The sequence below is a fragment of the Oncorhynchus gorbuscha genome, linkage group LG05, assembly GCF_021184085.1.
Source record: "Oncorhynchus gorbuscha isolate QuinsamMale2020 ecotype Even-year linkage group LG05, OgorEven_v1.0, whole genome shotgun sequence".
In the NCBI taxonomy this organism is placed as follows: Eukaryota; Metazoa; Chordata; class Actinopteri; order Salmoniformes; family Salmonidae; genus Oncorhynchus; species Oncorhynchus gorbuscha.
The window spans coordinates 85,775,367-85,797,626 of record NC_060177.1 but is presented as its reverse complement, the minus strand read 5'-3'; the positions used below and the strand labels follow the sequence as shown (position 1 = coordinate 85,797,626).

Sequence of the window (22,260 nt, the reverse complement as noted above, 5' to 3'; positions counted from 1 at the left end):
ATGACATCCAGTGGAACAGCCACTTTACAATAGTGCATCTAAATATTTTAAGGGGGGGGGGGGTGAGAAGGATTACTTTATCCTATCCTAGGTATTCCTTAAAGAGGTGGGGTTTCAGGTGTCTCCGGAAGGTGGTGATTGACTCCGATGTCCTGGCGTCGTGAGGGAGTTTGTTCCACCATTGGGGAGCCAGAGCAGCGAACAGTTTTGACTGGGCTGAGCGGGAACTGTACTTCCTCAGTGGTAGGGAGGCGAGCAGGCCAGAGGTGGATGAACGCAGTGCCCTTATTTGGGTGTAGGGCCTGATCAGAGCCTGGAGGTACTGAGGTGCCGTTCCCCTCACAGCTCCGTAGGCAAGCACCATGGTCTTGTAGCGGATGCGAGCTTCAACTGGAAGCCAGTGGAGAGAGCGGAGGAGCGGGGTGACGTGAGAGAACTTGGGAAGGTTGAACACTAGACGGGCTGCGGCGTTCTGGATGAGTTGTAGGGGTTTAATGGCACAGGCAGGGAGCCCAGCCAACAGCGAGTTGCAATAATCCAGACGGGAGATGACAAGTGCCTGGATTAGGACCTGCGCCGCTTCCTGTGTGAGGCAGGGTCGTACTCTGCGGATGTTGTAGAGCATGAACCTACAGGAACGGGCCACCGCCTTGATGACAATGATCCCAAACACACCGCCCGGGCAATGAAGGAGTGGCTTCGTAAGAAGCATTTCAAGGTCCTGGAGTGGACTAGCTAGTAAATACAAAGGGTATATAACAAAATATTGAGAAACTTTTGTTATTGACCAAATACTTAGTTTCCACCATAATTTGCAAATAAATTCATTAAAAATCCTACAATGTGATTTTTCTGGATTTTTTTCTCTCTCATTTTGTTTGTCATAGTTGAAGTGTACCAATGATGACAATTACAGGCCTCTCTCATATTTAAGTGGGAGAACTTGCACAATTGATGGCTGACTAAATACTTTTTTGCCCCACTGTATATTGTTAGGACATTTTTCTATTTTTGAATACCCTCAAAAACCAAACTAGGCATACCTAATTTAAAAATAAGCCATCGCTGTCGATCATGAATGATAATATCAGAAAGTGACATTCCAATGTTGAGAGCGAAAGCAGGGTAGTCAAGTATCATCTTGAGAAATCCTTGACGTGTTCCCACACGTTGCAACACTGGGAATTCCGTTGCTGATCCGGTTCTGTAAGATCCATAACAGCGAAAGACCCAGGATGCGTTTGAAATGGAGCCCTATTCCCTACGTAGTGAACAAATGTTTTATTCGACCAGGGTTCATATTCCCCTATACGCCCAGGTCAAAAGTAGCGTGTTGTACAGGGAATAGGATTGGCATTTCAGACACACCCCAGATATACATTGGGATGGTTCTGGGCTGTAGTCAACATTCTAATGCCATGTGTTTCACCCAGTTTACAGGGCTGGTTAGGATTGATTTACTGTTACACCACCTTTTTTTCAGAGTACAGTAGTTATTCTTTCCAGGTTTTATTGAGCCAAACACAATTTACTAGAATAATACTTGTTTTGTGGTATATTATTGAACATACTGACCGGATATTAAGCATAGCTCCATAGGGAGCCTACATATTATAGACATAGTCCTGATATTTTAGTGAATTGGGGAGATTCCCCTGAACGAGTCTTAACAATGTCTAACACCTTATTGGCAAGGGTAAAGGCTAATATAGTAGTAGGAAGTTGGACACAGCCCAAGAGTCTGCTCGTCTGAACTGGAAATCTATCCAGCTGCCAGATTCTAGACTCTCGTGACATCATACAGGAAGTGAGGAAATAATGTAGTCAGTTCCTTGTTATTTCACAATATGGTGAGGAATTTTCTCACATCTGAAAGTCCATGAAATGTAAGCAGGCATCGCAGAATATTTGATTGACAATATTAGGAAATTAAAGAATAGAACCAAAATGTTGATGTCAAAGGGAAACATAGAAACTCAGACATCTTTAGAAATGGTTGAAGTTTAGTTTCCTAGGACTTTAGGAAAAAAGGTAATGATTAAAACACAGCATATTGTATTAGCACTTACATTTGCATTATATGACATTTCAGTCATTTAGCAGAGGCTCTTATCCAGAGCGACTGACAGTCAGTGCATTCATCTAAGTTTAGTAGGAAAAAACAACCACAGATGATATCACAGTCATTTCCAGTGTAGACCCGTCCAGTAGTGGATTTAGGTATAGGTGACATGGGCAGCCGTCCAGGTCGGCATCTTGCCGGGGGCGACACGGGGCGCCCGCACAAAAACATTTGGAACAGTGACATTCGCGCGATCGGTTTTCTATCGCTCATTTGCAGGTCACGTCAATGATATCATGTCACTGTGTGGGATTGTGGGTCAGTTAACCTTGTCGAAGTGGGTGCCCTGATTCGAGTTTGTGAGCTAGGCAGGTTACTGCCTGGGAAGGTCTCCCACTCAGAAGTACGAGATGGGGAGGGGGCGGGGGTAGATTGACCTCAGGTCTCTCCACTGGTAGTCCGAGGTAGGGGGCGGGGGTAGGTTGACCTCAGGTCTCTCCACTGGAAGCCAGAGGTAGGGGGGCGGGGGTAGGTTGACCTCAGTTCTCTCCACTGGTAGTCCGAGGTAGGGGGGCGGGGGTAGGTTGACCTCAGGTCTCCCCACTGGAAGCCCGAGGTAGGGGGGCGGGGGTAGGTTGACCTGAGGTCTCCCCACTGGAAGCCCGAGGTAGGGGGGCGGGGGTAGGTTGACCTGAGGTCTCCCCACTGGAAGCCCGAGGTAGGGGAGCGGGTGAATATATCAAATAGCGAGCCTCTAACTTTGTACAGTACTAATGAAATTAGTAAAATCTGTCACACTATGAAATGCTACCAAATAAACCACAATTCATTCATAATACTGTGAATATATAGTTTCACAGACATATTGTTGCATTTTTTTCTGGTTTGTGTGAAATCGTTAAGAATAATATAAAACCAGTCTGCACACTACCAAGGTGAATTGGCTTAGTCATGACTCAGTGTTGTGGGATGAGTAATGTATTGATGATCGGGAGCCAAATCAACACATATTTGTTTCTATTTGTCTTTGTTACTTCTTTTTTTGTTGTCTTATTTTTGTATTTATATAGTTTTATATGTTATGATTTATTTATTTGTGTTGTTCCAAATGTCTGAATAAAATGAAGGTTAGTGGAGAACGGTGCGTTTCTATTTTGGTGGGGGTTGAAGGAGAGGTTCATCCAGGGAGCCATACAAGATAGAACTGGCACTGAAAACCGTCTTAGAAAATAGCCGTTATCAACACGTTTAACGTTAAAGTGTAGCATAATGTATGAGAAGTCCTGTAGAAAAGGAAGTTATGGAAGGTATATTATAATACAGACATGTACATGTGTCTCGTAACTCATTTTACGTAGCGTTGACATGAACAATATTTAATATTTTGTTCATCCAGTAATATTGAGATCTGACATACAATTTCTCAGGGAATCCTGGCCAAGAACAGCATGAAAACACAACATGAATTCTTTGAATAAAGTATATTGGCAATATTACAAAACAATTAAACCCCATCCCCCCATCCTGTTGGGTGTGAGTCCAGTATTTCATCACCAAAGTCATTAGAAAATACCTTGTCACTCATTGGTCTGGTGAGACTAAACCATCGTCCTTCCTCCTGTGTACGTAGAGGGGAATTTCTGGAGAGTGTGCCCAGGATGTATATAAGACATACAGGTTACCACATGTAGTCAGAAAACATTGTTCAGAGAACAAGTTGGGACTCACAACAAGGACCAAGGACTAGAAACAAGACGTTTGTACCTTCTATCTACAAACTACCAAACAGCCAACTACAAACCTATTCATCCAGGTAAATGAAATGTAGAGTCTGCTTTTATTCACATTGGCAACCATAAACTTACTCTTACTGTACGGCTGACCATGTATTATGTTGTTGATCTGTTGTGGCAGTCTTTATTTCTGTATAGTGTTTAGTAAAAACTTTTATTTAGGACTAACTGTATATATGATTGCCTGTTTACACCAGATCTCTGAATGTGTTTTCAGATCTTGGCCATCTTTAAGCAACTGACTAAGCATGATACAATCTATGATGGACAGGAGTTTTAAAAGATCTGTTTTTATTTTCCAGATCTAACTACAAAGACAATATGGAATTTGAGTCAAACTGCAGTCTAATGAAGGTGAGTCCCAACTTAGACATGATGATAAGACAGACCTACAATATTCAGGCACGACAGACATTCAAATGTTATTATACAGTAAATGTTAAAACAGGAGAAAGGAACAAAAAAGACCAACCACAATTCTCCAGACACTGATGCAACAATGTTAGATGAATGTTAAAAGGACTTTCTCTGTCCTGCTCAGAACACCTCTGCCAGTGTAGCATGGAGCTCCAAACTGCCTCAGGGTCTGGATGTGGAGATATCCCATCACCCCATCACCCTGCGCTGTGTGGCCAACCTCATCATCGCCATGGAGAGGCTAAATGGTGGCAAGGGGTTTACCCTGGGAAGAGATGAGAGCCTGTTAAATTTCTTGCTGGAGAGCGCAGTGGAAGGTAGGTCAAAGATCACTGGACTGGATTAGAGGAGCCCCTTTGGGGCGAGCCTGGCCCCATGTCTGATTGTACTGTCTTGCTTCTGATGACAATGACCATAGGAGTTGACAAGACAGCACAAACAGAACAGGGTATTTTCAATGTGTACCACTATAATACCATTCGCTATCACTACTGGGCTATGTTCCAATGTTCACACTATAGAATAACACTTAGAATGCATGCCCAACACATCGCTTAATTCTAACTGGCATACTGCTAGTGTGGATATCTTAGCACAACTCACGGACTAGTAGTTCTGGAATTCAATCAAGCGTATTTATTCAAGTCATTCACTCATCTCCTACATGCTTTCTCCTCTCTCTCTCTCTCCTCATCAAAACATATAGTGTTGGAGTTGGAGTCGGCGCGCACTGAAGCCAGCAGCAGAGCTGCAGGGTTCAGCAGTAAAGGAGAGTATGAGTGTAGTGTCACTGACTCTGAGAATAAGTGCTGGGTGCTCAACGAAGAGTCTATGGAGCTGCATGCTATGATGCTGCAGGGAGGCAGCAGCTACCATAAAGGTATGTTAACAACCAAGGCTCTGTACCAATTTGCATTTGTCTTAACATAGTGCGTTACATTTTGCCAAAGAATTTTGAGTGTGTTCTTTGGTGACCATAGATCATTAAATTAATGAAATTACAATTTGCCTTGGGGCACTAAGCAGGGGCACTTCCTATGAATCTGAAATAATTGGAAAGGTTAGGTACATATGAGCAATATGAGATTCAGTGGAGAGGTTAAAACCAACCCCACCCTGAGACTGACAGATAGGTAGCGTACTTAGTTCAGAGTTGAGTTCTGATGAATGATGCTGACTGACTCTCTTCTCCTTTCCTCTTTCCTCAGTGCATTTGAACCTGTCTACGTACATCACGCCTGTCCCCAGTGAGACTAAAGCAAGACCTGTAGCCCTGGGCATCAAGGGATCCAACCTCTACCTATCCTGCATCACATCAGAAGGCACGCCCACCCTGCACCTAGAGGTAAATAGCACTACTACTGCTGAATCTATTGTGATTCAGTATTGATAGATAGGATAATTGGCTGTTGAGGCTGGAGTTGTTTGAGTCAGACCTGGACTGTATCATGCACCACGTAGAGATGGCCATGGAGATGGTGTCTGAGCTGAAGAATGGTGACATCATCATCATTGTGTCTGAATCATATGTGGAATGTAAAAGGTTGAGATGCAATGTAATTAAAGGAAACTGCCAGAGAGACCAAGAGAGACCCTGGTGAAATGTGACTGGGAATGGGATGCAGCGAGGATGACTATTAGTCCTGGAGAGTGACAGTGTGTCGGCTTGTTCCAACCAATTATGTGTTGATTATATAAGTCATTGGTTCCAACAGCCACAAACTCAAACCAATAGCCAGAGTAACATTTCTATCCACCCCTGGTGTATGACATTTGACCCCTGGTGTATGACATTTGACCCCTGGTGTATGACATTTGACCTTTAAGTCCGTTTTGAGTCAGACCATTGATTTGAACCCCTGACCATCTATCTCTCTCTCTCTCCAGGAGGTGGCAGACAAGGAGCAGCTGAAGTCCATCAACCATGAGAGCGACATGGTGCGCTTCCTCTTCTACAAACAGGACACCGGAGTTGACATCAGTACCCTGGAGTCTGCCCATTACAGGAACTGGTTCATCAGCACGGCCATACAGCAGGACAACACCAAGATGGTGAACATGTGCCAGAGGGCAACCCCCAACCGCTTCACCACATTCACTGTCCAGCGCCACAACTAAGGTGGGTGCCGAAACGGACACCACAGATCTCTCATAGAGATCCTATATAATTCAATGTTATTTTTTATTTTTGTTGAACCTTTATTTAACTAGGCAATATAGATTCTATATGTGATTCTATAGGACCTTTGTGGTCAGGGCTGGATTGTCACTTTTATTTGTATGTTTGTAAGACACAATAACTTCTTCAGGTTGTGTGTGTGTGTGTGTGTGTGTGTGTGTGTGTGTGTGTGTGTGTGTGTGTGTGTGTGTGTGTGTGTGTGTGTGTGTGTGTGTGTGTGTGTGTGTGTGTGTGTGTGTGTGTGTGTGTGTGTGTGTGTGTGTGTGTGTGTGTGTGTGTGTGTGTGTGTGTGTGTGTGTGTACTACTAGAGCAATTCACCATTGTGGTGTATTGACTTGGTCAAAGTTTACCACTAGATGGCGCCGTTGAGTCAGATTGTGGCAAGCGCCCATGATATTTATTGTACCGTATTTATTGCTGAATGCCAAAATTAACTGTAATTACATCTACTCTACTAATCATAATATTGTTCTACTATTTATTCATGTATTTATATTTCAGTGATTATACTTATTTATCATTGTATTTATTTGTCAATATGTTGATGTTGCACTGATTCATTGATGCATGCAAACATTTGAATTGTCCTACATATCTGCTCCTTTGAATAAATATTCAAATGAAAATTGATGTTCTCTGTCATCGATTATTATGGTTGGCTACTGTAATAACATGGTTATTGGAAGAACAATGTGAAGAATCAGACAACATCCATCAAATACCAGAACCACACCAAGAACAAATATGAGAGGTATACCTACATTATACCAGTAATAATATCAGTGGTGTAAAGTTAAACTACTTTAAAGTACTACTTAAGGAGTTTTCTGGGGTATCTGTACTTCAGTACTTATATTTTTGACAACTTTTCCTTTGACTTCAATACATTCCTAACGAAAATACTGTACTTTTTTACTCAATACATTTTCCCTGACACCCAAAAGTACTTGTTACATTTTGAAAACTTAGCAGGACTGGAAAATGGTCCAATTCACTCACTTATCAAGAGAACATTCAGGCTCTTAAACATCCTAATGTTGAGATGGAATTGTTCATCAGTAAAGCAGAAGCCAAGGGATTAGTAAGAACAGAGGTTACAAATGAGTGGCAAGAGTTGTGGATCAGGAAGAGTAAGGGAAGACACCTGTATAAGATCCAGGAAAAGGTGGGGACTGGGACACACTGAGACTGGGACACACAAGGCTGAGACTGGGACACACAAGGCTCAATAGTAAGTTGAAAGTGGTGGGGAAACATGATCATCACAGTCACACCTCTCAGATGGAGACAGTTGAACATGTTCTCTTTCAGTGCCAGAAATACATGAGACAAAGGGAGCGATTGCTATTAGATTTGAGGAGTAATGAGGTTGAATAGCCTGGATTAAGTGAACTGCTGGGGAAATCTTCAGGGGATGATTTGAAATCCTACCCAATAATCTCGTCTCCCTAACTAAACTAAAAACATAATTAAAAACTACATCACCTAAAGATTTCCCCCAAAATGCACTTAATCCTGGCTCTTCAACCCCACTACTCCTCAAATCTAATAACAATCGCTCCCTTTGTCTCATATTTCTGGCACATGTTCCACATGTTCCATCATCTCCTCCTGACAATGATCACACCTCCCAGTCAGATGTTCCCCACCACTTTCAATGTTACCATCCATATAAAACCTACAGAATTAAAAGAAGCATTGGAGTAGCTGTCTGATTGGGCGTGGTTTTTCTTTTTCAAATATTTGAACGAGCCAATGGGAGAAGAGTTGCGTTGCCCCGGCAATTTCAAAACAGACCACGAAATAGATGAAGTCGGTTTGTTTATGTTAGCTCGCTAGCAAACCATAACTTGTGTTCCACTAAAATAGCGAAAAATTTAGCTAGCTACACTAAAATAACATGTCTCAAGTGACTAGATTACAAATAGCAATGGACGCGGAAGAAATTGTTGCCCAACTTAACAGAAAAGGTATGGTGTAGCTAACATTAACTAATATTCCGCAAGCTCTATTATTTGCTTGCTAACAATGCCTGCTAGCTTGTTAGCAGTCTTCTTCAGCTTACTAACTATAGTTGTCGTTAGTCATAATACAATGTAAACAATACGTTTTTTATTTATCATTCGGTCAAGTTGCAGTGGAAAAACTAGATATAGGCTTGGGTACACACTAACGTTAGCTTAGTTCAGAGGAAACTTATAGTCTTTTGGGACATTGGGCTGTCTTATTGACTCCCTAAACGAGTAACGTTAGCGTAACTAGCTAGAACCATCACCTGTTAGAACAACAATGTTGCAGCTAGGGCTAGCTGTCTGACTTTGGCCGGCTAATTTAATGGTAATGTTAACTAGCTAGCTATCTTTGCCACCATTGACCAAATAGTGGTAATGTTAATTAGCTAGCTATCTTTACCACCATTGACCAAATAGTGGAGGAGTAAATTTAGGGTTTGTTTTAAAGTTGCTTCTTGTCTTTCACAGAATTGCGCAAGCAGCAGTTGATAGAGTACTTAGCAGCAAAAGGAAGACTGAAGCCACCAAACCCAAAGTAAGATATCATCATGGCTTGACGGCTATCTTCTTGGCCATTATATAGCCTATATAAGATGATTCATTCATTCAAGGTTTATACAAATGTCTATATGTTTATACAAAATCAGTCAAACAAACAATAGTCCAAACCCCATGTCTACCATATATGGTTTAAAAGTTGCCGAAGATTTACTCTGAGAATTTAGCGTTAATGGAATTGTTATGATCCAAATCTGGTCATTGCTCTGCGGCAGCTGCTAACTACGAACTGACAAACTATGCAGACAGAGTTCAGTGTGTCAAATCGGAGGGCATGCTGTCCGGTCCTCTGGCAGTCTCTGGGGGTGCCACAGGGTTCAATTCTCGGGCCGACTCTTTTCTCTGTATATATCAATGATGTTGCTCTTGCTGCGGGCGACTCCCTGATCCACCTCTACGCAGACGACACCATTCTATATACTTCCGGCCCGTCCTTGGACACTGTGCTATCTAACCTCCAAACGAGCTTCAATGCCATACAACACTCCTTCCGTGGCCTCCAACTGCTCTTAAACGCTAGTAAAACCAAATGCATGCTTTTCAACCGATCGCTGCCTGCACCCGCATGCCCAACTTGCATCACCACCCTAGATGGTTCCGACCTTGAATATGTGGACATCTATAAGTACCTAGGTGTCTGGCTAGACTGTAAACTCCTTCCAGACTCATATCAAACATCTCCAATCGAAAATCGAATCAAGAGTCTGCTTTCTATTCTGCAACAATAATAATAATAATATATGCCATTTAGCAGACGCTTTTATCCAAAGCGACTTACAGTCATGTGTGCATACATTCTACGTATGGGTGGTCCCGGGGGATCGAACCCACTACCCTGGCATTACAAGCGCCATGCTCTACCAACTGAGCTACAGAAGGACCACAAAGCCTCCTTCACGCCGCCAAACTTACCCTAGTAAAACTGACTATCCAACCGATCCTCGACTTTGGCGATGTCATCTACGAAATTGCTTCCAACATTCTACTCACCAAACTGGATGCAGTTTATCACAGTGCCATCCGTTTTTTCACGAAAGCACCTTATACCACCCACCACTGCGACTTGTATGCTCTAGTCGGCTGGCCCTCGCTACATATTCGTTGCCAGACCCACTGGCTCCAGGTCATCTACAAGTCCATGCTAGGTAAAGCTCCGCCTTATCACAGTTCACTGGTCACGATGGCAACACCCATCCGTAGCACGCGCTCCAGCAGGTGTATCTCACTGATCATCCCTAAAGCCAACACCTCATTTGGCCGCCTTTCGTTCCAGTACTCTGCTGCCTGTGACTGGAACGAATTGCAAAAATCGCTGAAGTTGGAGACTTTTATCTCCCTCACCAACTTCAAACATCTGCTATCTGAGCAGCTAACCGATCGCTGCAGCTGTACATAGTCTATTGGTAAATAGCCCATCCATTTTCACCTACCTCATCCTCATACTGTTTTTATTTATTTACCTTTCTGCTCTTTTGCACACCAATATCTCTACCTGTACATGGCCATCTGATCATTTATCATCACTCCAGTGTTAATCTGCAAAATTGTAATTATTCGCCTACCTTTTTTCTACTGTGTTATTGACTTGTTAATTGTTTACTCCATGTGTAACTCTGTGTTGTCTGTTCACACTGCTATGCTTTATCTTGGCCAGGTCGCAGTTGCAAATGAGAACTTGTTCTCAACTAGCCTACCTGGTTAAATAAAGGTGTTCTCAACTAGCCTACCTGGTTAAATAAAGGTGTTCTCAACTAGCCTACCTGGTTAAATAAAGGTGTTCTCAACTAGCCTACTTGGTTAAATAAAGGTGTTCTCAACTAGCCTACCTGGTTAAATAAAGGTGTTCTCAACTAGCCTACCTGGTTAAATAAAGGTGTTCTCAACTAGCCTACCTGGTTAAATAAAGGTGTTCTCAACTAGCCTACCTGGTTAAATAAAGGTGTTCTCAACTAGCCTACCTGGTTAAATAAAGGTGAAAAAGAAAAAAAAAAAAACATCTAGTGGCTGCAGGTTCGTGAGTGAAAACATGGCATTTTTCAAAATTAAATCTGCTGAATAGAAAACGGAATAGCTTTGTAAATAAATTATTAACCCTAACGGACTGAATTGCAATATCCATCCTCCGCAAAGACAATCGGTTCTTGTTTGCATTGTATATTATTATTATTATTCTGTGAATTTTACATGGCGGTTGGTAACCAACTTTAAACTGCATTAATGCCACCAACTGGACTGGGGTGTGGATCAGAGACAGTGAAGGTCTAAATCCTACCCAATAATCTTCTCCACCTAAGGAAACAAAATACATAATTAAATACTTCATCCCCTGAAGATTTCACTTAATCCAGGCTATTCAACACTCATTATTCCTCAAATCTAATAACAACCGCTCCCTTTGTCTCATGTATTTCTGGCACTGAAAGAGAACATGTTCAACTGTCTCCATCTGAGAGGTGTGACGATGATCATGTTTCCCCACCACTTTCAACGTACTGTTGAGCCTTGTGTGTCCCAGTCTCAACCTTGTGTGTCCCAGTCTCAGCCTTGTGTGTCCCAGTCTCAGCCTTGTGTGTCCCAGTCCCCACCTTTTCCTGGATCTTATACAGGTGTCTTCCCTTACTCTACCTGATCCACAACTCTTGCCACTCATTTGTAACCTCTGTTTTTACGAATCCCTTGGCTTCTGCTTTACTGAAATGATGAAAGCCAAGGATCTGGAGGTGAATCATCTCCAAATGATACCATCTCACAACCCCTTAAATGAAAGGGATACAACCAAGAGAGGCGCCGTTTAAACTAGTAACGGTCACAGCAAATGAACGTTCTTATTTCATCAACACTGTCAAGTACTAGTATGTTAACGTTGTTCTCTACAATATTATAATCTAATGATTATTGGCACTTTGGGACATCGGCTGATGTAAAAGGAGAAAAAAAGGGCTTGATAAATAAATTCTATGAATTATATGTAATTTATAATGACATCAGGCAACGAGAATGACGTTTTCACATTCATTTTGGTGCTCCCTCTTGAATTGCCCTGTTTTTCTAGACTTGGTATTGTATTGCAGCAAGTGAAAGACCTAGTATTAACTAGTTGCAATATGTTTTATCCATAGTCTTTTGTAAATAATGTCCCATCACACTTGACTGATTTCAGACCTTATCTTCGAGATGCCGTTAAAGCAAAGCAGATCACCATGTCTACCGTGAAGGATGATGTAAGTATTGTAGCCAATCACTTTCCTCTCCTTGACACCATCTCTCGCAAAGCAAACCTGGCAGTTTGCTCACTATCAATTATATAGTGAGGCTTCAATTATAGTAGGTACCGTGTGGCTCATTTGATTGGACACGGCGCTTGCAATGTCAGGTTTGTGGTTTTGATTCCAACGAGGGACCAGTATGGACATTTTTTAAATTAAGAAGTGTGTACTCACTACTGCATCTGTTAAGTGACATCTAAAATACTTTTTAACTGACACGTTGAGGTGTCTTTAAGCAGGAAATAGTTACGAACTATATCAACTGATATTGTTTTGTAATTACAGCTGGACCCGGGAAAAGAGAACCGGGGTCCAAATGCTCTCAAGATGAAAAAGAGAGTGGTGAAGGTTCAACCTCTGATGGCCAACGCCGTTTCCCAAACCACAGGCACCTTCTGCAGTACCACCAACAAACAGAGCTCCGCCAACGGTCTCCTCTCTGCAACATCGAGTACCGCACGTCTCAACGTGCTCAAAGGCATTACAAAGCCTTCTGCGGTTGCCCCAAGTCACTCAACCAGCCTGAAGACGGCTCCAGCCAGATCACAATCCACTGTCCCTACCAAAAGATGCCCAGGCACCACCAACCAACCCAGACCCCAGCCTAATCCAACAGTTAAAGTCGGCAACACACGCCCTAGCTCAGCCATACCCCTGGCAAGCGCTGGTAGAACACATTCAGCCAACACAACCAGACCAAAGTCAAATATTACTGGGAAACCCGCTAACACTCTCCACACAGTCGGCACGCGGCCCAACACAGCCGGCACGCGGCCCAACACAGCCGGCACGCGGCCCAACACAGCCGGCACGCGGCCCAACACAGCCGGCACGCGGCCCAACACAGCCGGCACGCGGCCCAACACAGCCGGCACGCGGCCCAACACAGCCGGGACGCGGCCCAACACAGCCGGCACGCGGCCCAACACCGGTAGTGCCAGAATGAGTCCGAGCACATTGGTTAAAACCAAGACAAGTCTTGTGTCTGTCCAGATGCAGCCTAGAAGCACCACCGTCCCTGCTCCAGCATCAGTCTCCTTCACCCCCCTGGTCTTGAACAGAGCATGCCCAAGCACCAGCCCAGTCCCAGCTGTGACCCAAAAGCCACCAGTTACTACTCAGAGGAGAACAAATCCCTTCACTGGCGTGAGTGAGACTAACCAGAGGACAACTGCCTTGGCTGCGGACAATGGGCAAAGGAGGAGCCAAGCTGTGAGCAGGACTGATTCCAAACCACTCCCAGAGAGATCCAGTAAACCAGCAGGGCAGAAACAACCTGTCACTGGACCTAAACCCATCATCCAAGGCCCTGCTGGTCCTGGGCACAAGACTGCAGCTTCGAAGCCAGGTGATATTCAGAGGGCTGGATCACAGCACAGGGCCGAGGCTAGAGGAGCAGGAGCCAGCACTCGGATATGGAAGGCTGCCTCTCGAGCCTCCACCGGGATAACAGGAAGCCAATGGCAGAACACGGCTCTGAGTAGGGCCATGCATGCAGCTGTGGCTGCGATGGGACAGAAAAGCAGCGCCGAGGAAAACCGAGACATGGAGAGCGGGTCGGCAGACACCGACACCAAGAATGAACCCAATGCTCTATCGCCCTCATCAACATCTCCGGCGTGTTGGCCTAGGCCTCACAGCAGCACAGCAAGTGGTGTGTGGATCCCCCAGACGGTGCCTCGCTCTGCCAAAAAGTCCAGCCATGGCCAGGAGGAGGTGGGGTGGGAGGCTGGTGTTGGCCTTAAGACACCCAGAGACCAGGCCAGGGTCGTGCCCAAGACCGAGGGTCGCAGGAAGATGACAGCTGCCCAGGAAGAGAGAATGTCAGTTTTTTAATTTTTTTATTGTCAATTAGATAAGTACTAGGAGGTAGAATAAGGTAAATTTCAATTTTTGTGATTTTAGCAGACAATCTTATACAGAACAACTTGAAGTCTTAAAATATTAAACTCTAGACTGGTTGAATTTTTTATTATTTTTTTATAAGGCCTTGAATTACACAGTGCACATAACTACTGTGATTTTGTTTGTTGAAATAACAAAATAACACCAAGATAACATTGTCATTTCACTTCAGTAAAAGGTATGTGTGTTGGTATCGTAGCATGTGAATGTGCTGGGTCTTTTCCATTATACCACCATATTCTTTCCACCCAGCACCTCATTTAATATTGTGGTTGAATTGGACTACAAACATCTGACTTTACCCCAACATTTTACTGAACAACCTTATATTCCACTCTGTGTGTGTCTTCAGGCAGAAGCTCCAGGAATGGCGTGAGAACAGGGGCATCTCCTACAAGCGTCCCCCCATGCCGGTGAGGCCTCCTCGGGTGCGGCGCACCTTGGCCATTCCTCAGGCTTACTGGGACGGTATGGAGGAGGAAGTTGAGGCCAGGTCTCTGGTTGAAGCTGTGGACCGGTGCCTGGCTGACTGCATCAAACTGCTGAATGAGGTGTGGTAGAGGAATGGGTTGGGTTAGATTACATGAATTGACAGGAGTTGAAAATGTATGACTAATCAACTGTCAATTGTGATCTGCCTGGAGCCGTCTTCAGGCTGGTTGAGTGACTTGGGGTAACCGCAAGTCACTCAAATCCCCGAGCTTCAAATCCCCGAGCTGACAAGGTACAAATCTGTCCTTCTGCCCCTGAACAGGCAGTTAACCCACTGTTCCTAGGCCGTCATTGAAAAATAAGAATTTGTTCTTAACTGACTTGCCTGGTTAAATAAAGGTAAAATAAATCAATAACAACTGGGGGGGTTGATTGTTGCTCTGTTGGCGTTGTGGCTGTTCACATCGCGTTTTCCCTCACTCAGCCCCCCTCACTCAGCCCCCCTCACTCAGCCCCCCTCACTCAGCCCCCTCACTCAGCCCCCTCACTCAGCCCCACCTCACTCAGCCCCCCTCACTCAGCCCCACCTCACTCAGCCCCACCTCACTCAGCCCCCTGACTCAGCCCCCTCACTCAGCCCCACCTCACTCAGCCCCACCTCACTCAGCCCCACCTCACTCAGCCCCCCTCACTCAGCCCCCTCACTCAGCCCCCTCACTCAGCCCCACCTCACTCAGCCCCACCTCACTCAGCCCCCTGACTCAGCCCCACCTCACTCAGCCCCCCTCACTCAGCCCACCCGCACATTCTCCTGACCGGCAACACTAAGCCCACCCTCACATTCACCCGACCGGCAACACTCAGCCCACCTCACTCAGCCCACCCGCACATTCTCCCGACCGGCAACACTCAGCCCACCTCACTCAGCCCACCCGCACATTCTCCCGACCGGCAACACTAAAGCTGCCAGTCGTCAGCAAGACACTTTTTCGTAGCTATTAAGTAGTAGATTACCAAATTCCCATTAAAAATAGTAATTAAATAGAATTGTGTAGTAATGTATAATAATAATATAATATATGCCATTTAGCAGACGCTTTTATCCAAAGCGACTTACAGTCATGTGTGCATACATTCTACGTATGGGTGGTCCCGGGGATCGAACCCACTACCCTGGCGTTACAAGCGCCATGCTCTACCAACTGAGCTACAGAAGAATGTGAATAGGTAATATCCCTAAACTCTCATCATCACTACTCAAATGACAAAATCATCAGTACTGACTTTACCCCTCATGTACATGTTGTTGAGTAGAACTTGTAAGGGAGTGATGAATACTAGGTTCATTTCTTCATGGGGAAATGCCATCTGGTGGCAAGTAGGAACTATTGCATTTTTTGTATAATTTTTGTCCTTGAATTTGACTTGCCACTGTCTATATGAACCCTGTAGAAATTCTGTTAGCTTTCTCATACCAGCAACCAGTGTGTTTCCACTAGAGGTCGACCGATTAATTGGAATGGCCGATTAATTAGGGCCTATTTCAACTTTTCATTACAATCGGAAATCTGTATTTATGGGCGCCGATTTTGCTCATTTGTTTTTTATTTAACTAGGCCAGTCAGTTAAGAACACATTCTTATTTTCAATGACGGCCTAGGAACAGTGGGTTAACTGCCTTGTTCAGGGGCAGAATGACAGATTTTCACCATGTCAGCTCGGGGGATCCAATCTTGCAACCTTAACTAGTCCAACACAATAACGACCTGCCTCTCTCTCATTGCACTCCACAAGGAGGCTGCCTGTTATGCGAATGCAGTAAGCCAAGGTAAGTTGCTAGCTAGCATTAAACTTATCTTATAAAAAACAATCGATCATAATCACTAGTTAACTACACATGGTTGATGATATTACTAGATATTATCTAGCGTGTCCTGCGTTGCATATAATCTGACTGAGGATACAAGCATACAAATTTCTAAGTATCTGACTGAGCGGTGGTAGGCAGAAGCAGGCGCGTAAACATTCATTCAAACAGCACTTTCATGCGTTTTGCCAGCAGCTCTTCGTTGTGCGTCAAGCATTGCGCTGTTTATGACTTCAAGCCTATCAACTCTCAAGATGAGGCTCGTGTAACCGAAGTGAAATGGTTGGCCAGTTAGCACGCCCTAATTGTCGTTGTGTTGCTGGTTCGAGCCCAGGGAGGAGAGGGATGGAAGCTATACTGTTACACTGGCAATACTAAAGTGCCCATAAGAACATCCAATAGTCAAAGGTTAATGAAATACAAATGGTATAGAGGGAAATGGTCCTATAATTCCTATAATAACTACAACCTAAAACTTCTTAACTGGGAATATTGAAGACTCATGTTAAAAGGAACCACCAGCTTTCATATGTTCTCATGTTCTGAGCAAGGAACTGAAACTTTAGCTTTCTTACATGGCACATATTACTTTCTTCTCCAACACTTTTGTTTTTGCATTATTTAAACCAAATTGAACATGTTTCATTATTTACTTGAGGCTAAATTGATTTTATTGATGTATTATATTAAGTTAAAATAAGTGTTAATTCAGTATTGTTGTTATTGTCATTATTACAAATGTAAAAAAAATCTGCCGATTTAATCGGTATCGGCTTTTATGGTACTCCAATAATCGGCATCGGCTTTTAAAAATTATAATTTGTCGACCTCTAGTTTCCACTGCTTTTCCAGTTACTGTTCTGCCTGTCTAACGTCCAGTCTAGACCACGTCCCGTGTGTCTCAGTTGGTAAAACATTGCACTTGCAACGGTTGTTGGTTCAATTCCCACGGGGTACCAGTACAATAATATATGCCCTCACTACTGTAAGTCGCTCTGGATGAGTGACTGTTACTGGATCCCTTCTGTGACATTCCTCTGGGACCGATGGGGTGGTGCATTTCAGTGGAAGAGACCAGCACAGCAGCTGAATGTAGACGCAGCCCTTCTTACACAATGTGGTTCGAGGTTGCTTGGCCAGTTGCTTTGTGTGTTGTGTGCTTTGTGTGTCGCCATTAGTCCAACACATGGTCAGGTCAGATGATGTAGTTTCTATTATTCAGGGAATAATGGCCTAGTAAAACAGACAGGGCTTTGGTCAAAAGTAGTGCACTACTTAGTGCGGTGGTTCTCTACCCTTTCCTTAGGGACCCACAGATGTTTCGCAATTTTGCTGTCGCCAAATGGCTCACCTTGGTGATTCAGTGAGTCGGGTGTGGTTAGTAGAGAACCACTGATGTAGGGCATAGGGTGACATTTGGAACACAGCCTCTGCCTTCACTACGAGAGCAAGACACTTGACGGAACAGGTATATTGTTCCGCAGGTGCTATTCATTTGTGGTGCAACTCTTCCAGGTTGTGTAAGACATGTACGTAAACTCAACAAAAAAAGAAACATCCTCTCATTGTCAACTGCGTTTATTTTCAGGAAACTTAACATGTAAATATTAATAAGTAATGTCGTTATCATTAGTAGGCTTTGTATAGCAGCCTTGTATAACCACCCCTTCGAGCTGTAGGCCTAAGAACGCGTCCTGTTAAGTCTTCAAACAGTAACTTACTTAGGCCTATATTTCTATATAAACTCAGCAAAAGAAGAAACGTCCTCTCACTGTCAACTGCGTTTATTTTCAGGAAACTTGATGTGTGTAAATATTTGTATGAACATAACAAGATTCAACATCTGAGACATAAACTGAACAAGTTCCACAGACATGTGACTAACAAATGGATTAATGTGACCCTGCACAAAGGGGGTCAAAATCAAAAGTAACAGTCAGTATCTGGTGTGGCCACCAGCTGCATTAAGTACTGCAGTGCATCTCCTCATGGACTGCACCAGATTTGCCAGTTCTTGCTGTGAGATGTTACCCCACTCTTCCACCAAGGCACCTGCAAGTTCCCGGACATTTCTGGGAGGAATGGCCCTAGCCCTCACCCTCCAATCCAACAGGTCCCAGACATGCTCAATGGGATTGAGATCCTGGCTCTTTGCTGGCCATGGTAGAACAGACATTCCTGTCTTGCAGGAAATCACACACAGAACGAGCAGTATGTCTGGTGGCATTGTCATGCTGGAGGGTCATGTCAGGATGAACCTGCAGGAAGGGTACCACATGAGGGAGGATGATGTCTTCCCTGTAACACACAGCGTTGAGATTGCCTGCAATGACAACAAGCTCAGTCCGATGATGCTGTGACACACCGCCCCAGACCATGACGGACCCTCCACCTCCCAATCGATCCCGCTCCAGAGTACAGGCCTCGGTGTAACGCTCATTCCTTCGACGATAAACGCAAATCCAACCATCAACCCTGGTGAGACAAAACTCGTCAGTGAAGAGCACTTTTTGCCAGTCTGTCCGGTCCAGCGACGTTGTTGCCGATGATGTCTGGTGAGGACCTGTCTTACAACAGGCCTACAAGCCCTCAGTCCAGCCTCTCTCAGCCTATTGCAGACAGTCTGAGCACTGATGGAGGCATTGTGCATTCCTGGTGTAACTAAAGTAGTTGTTGATGCCATTCTGTAGCTGTCCCGCAGGTGTGGTGTTCGGATGTACCAATCCTGTGCAGGTGTTGTTACGTGGTCAGCCACTGTCTCCCTGTAGCGCTGTCTTAGGCGTCACAGTGCGGACATAAAAAAATATATATTATTATTATTTCAGCTTTATTTAACCAGGTAGGCAAGTTGAGAACAAGTTCTCATTTACAATTGCGTCCGGGCCAAGACAAAGCAAAGCAGTTCGACACATACAACAACACAGTGGAGTAAAACAAACATACAGTCAATAATACAGTAGAAAAATATGTCTATATACAATGTGAGATAAGGGAAGTAAGGGGAAAAAAGGCCATGGTGGCAAAGTAAATAAAATATAGCAAGTAAAACACTGGAATGGTAGATTTGCAGTGGAAGAATGTGCAAAGTAGAGAGAGAAATAATGGGGTGCAAAATAAATAAATACAGTAGGGAAAGAGGTAGCTATTGGGGATAAATTATAGATGGGCTATGTACAGGTGCATTAATCTGTGAGCTGGTGAGGGAGAAGTGTTTCCAGTTTCAGAGATTTTTGTACTTCTTTCCAGTCATTGGCAGCAGAGAACTGGAAGGAGAGGCAGCCAGAGGAAGAGTTGGTTCTGGGGGTGACCAGAGAGATATACCTGCTGGAGCGAGCGCGTGCTACAGGTGGGTGCTGCTATGGTGACCAGCAAGCTGAGATAAGGGGGGACTTGACCTAGCAGGGTCTTGTAGATGACCTGGAGCCAGTGGGTTTGGTGACGAGTATGAAGTGAGGGCCAGCCAACGAGAGCTTACAGGTCGCAGTGGTGGGTAGTATATGGGGCTTTGGTGACAAAACGGATGGCACTGTGATAACCTGCATCCAATTTGTTGAATAGAGTGCTGGAGGCTATTTTGTAAATGACATCGCCAAAGTCGAGGATTGGTAGGATGGTTAGTTTTACAAGGGTATATTTGGCAGCATGAGTGAAGGATGCTTTGCTGCGAAATAGGAAGCCAATTCTAGATTTAACTTTGGATTGGAGGTGTTTGATGTGAGTCTGGAAGGAGAGTTTACAGTCTAACCAGACACCTAGGTATTTGTAGTTGTCCACATATTCTAAGTCCGAACCGTCCAGAGTAGTGATGTTGGACGGGCGGGCAGGTGCAGGCAGCGATCGGTTGAAGAGCATGCATTTAGTTTTACTTGTATTTAAGAGCAATTGGAGGCCACGGAAGTCGAGTTGTATGGCATTGAAGCTCGTCTGGAGGGTTGTTAACAGTGTCCAAAGAAGGGCCAGAAGTATACAGAATGGTGTCATCTGCATAGAGGTGGATCAGAGACTCACCAGCAGCAAGAGCGACATCATTGATGAATACAGAGAAGAGTCGGTCCAAGAATTGAACCCTGTGGCACCCCCAGAGAGACTGGACGAAAACAGGCCCTCCGATTTGACACACTGAACTCTATCAGAGAAGTAGTTGATGAACCAGGCAAGGAAATCATTTGAGAAACCAAGGCTATCGAGTCTGCCGATGAGGATGTGGTGATTGACAGAGTCGAAAGCCTTGGCCAGGTCAATGAATACGGCTGCATAGTAATGTTTCTTATCGATGGCGGTTAAGATATCATTTAGGACCTTGAGCGTGGCTGAGGTGCACCCATGACCAGCTCTGAAACCAGATTGCATAGTGGAGAAGGTGCAGTGGTATTCGAAATGTTCGGTAATCTGTTTGTTAAATTGGCTTTCGAAGACCTTAGAAAGGCAGGGTGGGATAGATATAGCTCTGTAGTAGAGGTCGACCGATTTATGTTTTTAAAATTTTTATACCGATTATTGGAGGACCCAAAAAAAAAAGCTGATACCGATTAATCGAACAATTTTTTTATTTTTCAAATGTATTTATCTGTAATAATGACAATTACATCAATACTGAATGAACACTTATTTTAACTTAATATAACACATCAATAAAATAAATTTAGCCACAAATAAATAAACATGTTAAATTTGGTTTAAATAATGCAAAAACAAAGTGTTGGAGAAGTAAAAGTGCAATATGTGCCATGTAAGAAAGCTAACGTTTAAGTACTTTGCTCAGAACATGAGAACATATGAAAGCTGGTGGTTCCTTTTCACATTGTCACGAACCGGCTCAAAGCCCGTTAACAAAAGGGAGACAACGTGGAGATAAGGCGTAACAAAATATATATTTATTAACTAAAGCAACTAAGAAAAATAAACAATGGTGTGTGTAATCAGTAGTGTAAGTGAGTGTTTTGCTTGCATGAATGTGATAATGCAGGGTGTTGAAAAGATGCTAAAGCAAACAACTCAAAAACCACCAAGAAACACAAAATCTATAAAGGTGTCTGCATGGAGAGCGTCTCCTCCATGAATGGGGAAGTGGTGTATTTATCCTGGGAGACACCGGGCCCAGGTGTTTCCCATGTAGCTGACGACCCTCCCAACTCCGCCCAACGGCATCCTAATAAGGAAACAACAAAGAGAGAATAAGGCAGACAGAGTGGGATGGTCGTCACAACATCCGTCTTCAATATTGGATGTTCTTATAGACACTTTAGTATTGCCAGTGTAATTGTATTTTTATTTTTATTTTTCACCTTTATTTAACCAGGTAGGCTAGTTGAGAACAAGTTCTCATTTGCAACTGCGACCTGGCCAAAATAAAGCATAGCAGTGTGAACAGACAACACAGAGTTACACATGGAGTAAACAATTAACAAGTCAATAACACAGTAGGAAAAAAAAAAAAGGCAGTCTATATACAATGTGTGCAAAAGGCATGAGGAGGTAGGCGAATAATACAATTTTGCAGATTAACACTGGAGTGATAAATGATCAGATGGTCATGTACAGGTAGAGATATTGGTGTGCAAAAGAGCAGAAAAGTAAAAAAAAAAAAAAAAAACAGTATAAAAACAGTATGGGGATGAGGTAGGTGAAAATGGGTGGGCTATTTACCAATAGACTATGTACAGCTGCAGCGGTCGGTTAGCTGATCGGATAGCTGATGTTTGAAGTTGGTGAGGGAGATAAAAGTCTCCAACTTCAGCGATTTTTGCAGTTCGTTCCAGTCACAGGCA

General features: G+C 43.9%; 2 protein-coding genes across 4 annotated transcripts in view; both read left to right on the top strand.

The window, feature by feature from the left end:
- Nucleotides 1-3,721: 3,721 nt before the first annotated feature.
- LOC124035292 (interleukin-1 beta-like) lies at nt 3,722-7,082 on the top strand. The gene is made up of 6 exons (XM_046348753.1): nt 3,722-3,875; nt 4,158-4,209; nt 4,397-4,589; nt 4,979-5,152; nt 5,481-5,617; nt 6,160-7,082. The coding sequence occupies exons 2-6, from the start codon at nt 4,177-4,179 to the stop codon at nt 6,388-6,390; spliced, it is 768 nt and encodes a 255-aa protein (XP_046204709.1). The 5' UTR covers nt 3,722-3,875; nt 4,158-4,176; the 3' UTR covers nt 6,391-7,082.
- Nucleotides 7,083-8,236: 1,154 nt separating this feature from the next.
- Nucleotides 8,237-22,260, top strand: part of ckap2l (cytoskeleton associated protein 2-like) — a 40,402-nt gene continuing 26,378 nt past the window's right edge. For 2 of the 3 annotated variants that reach the window (XR_006838931.1, XM_046351402.1), the window contains exons 1-6: nt 8,237-8,422; nt 8,933-8,999; nt 12,183-12,243; nt 12,574-14,111; nt 14,546-14,744; nt 19,739-19,838. Coding sequence is in view for 2 of the 3 variants with exons in the window: in XM_046351402.1 (XP_046207358.1) it covers nt 8,353-8,422; nt 8,933-8,999; nt 12,183-12,243; nt 12,574-14,111; nt 14,546-14,744; nt 19,739-19,838 (2,035 nt within the window). In the remaining variant the exon portion in view is untranslated. The remainder of the gene's footprint in view (nt 8,423-8,932; nt 9,000-12,182; nt 12,244-12,573; nt 14,112-14,545; nt 14,745-19,738; nt 19,839-22,260) is intronic. The other variant, XM_046351401.1, reaches the window with a different exon arrangement.

What these genes read in the sequence shown, in the direction of transcription:
- LOC124035292 (XM_046348753.1), top strand. Translation starts at nt 4,177, where the DNA reads ATGGAATTTGAGTCAAACTGCAGTCTAATGAAG. An exon ending in CAAACTGCAGTCTAATGAAG is followed by an intron (nt 4,210 to 4,396) that starts GTGAGTCCCAAC and finishes TGTCCTGCTCAG; the next exon opens with AACACCTCTGCCAGTGTAGC. An exon ending in GCTGGAGAGCGCAGTGGAAG is followed by an intron (nt 4,590 to 4,978) that starts GTAGGTCAAAGA and finishes CAAAACATATAG; the next exon opens with TGTTGGAGTTGGAGTCGGCG.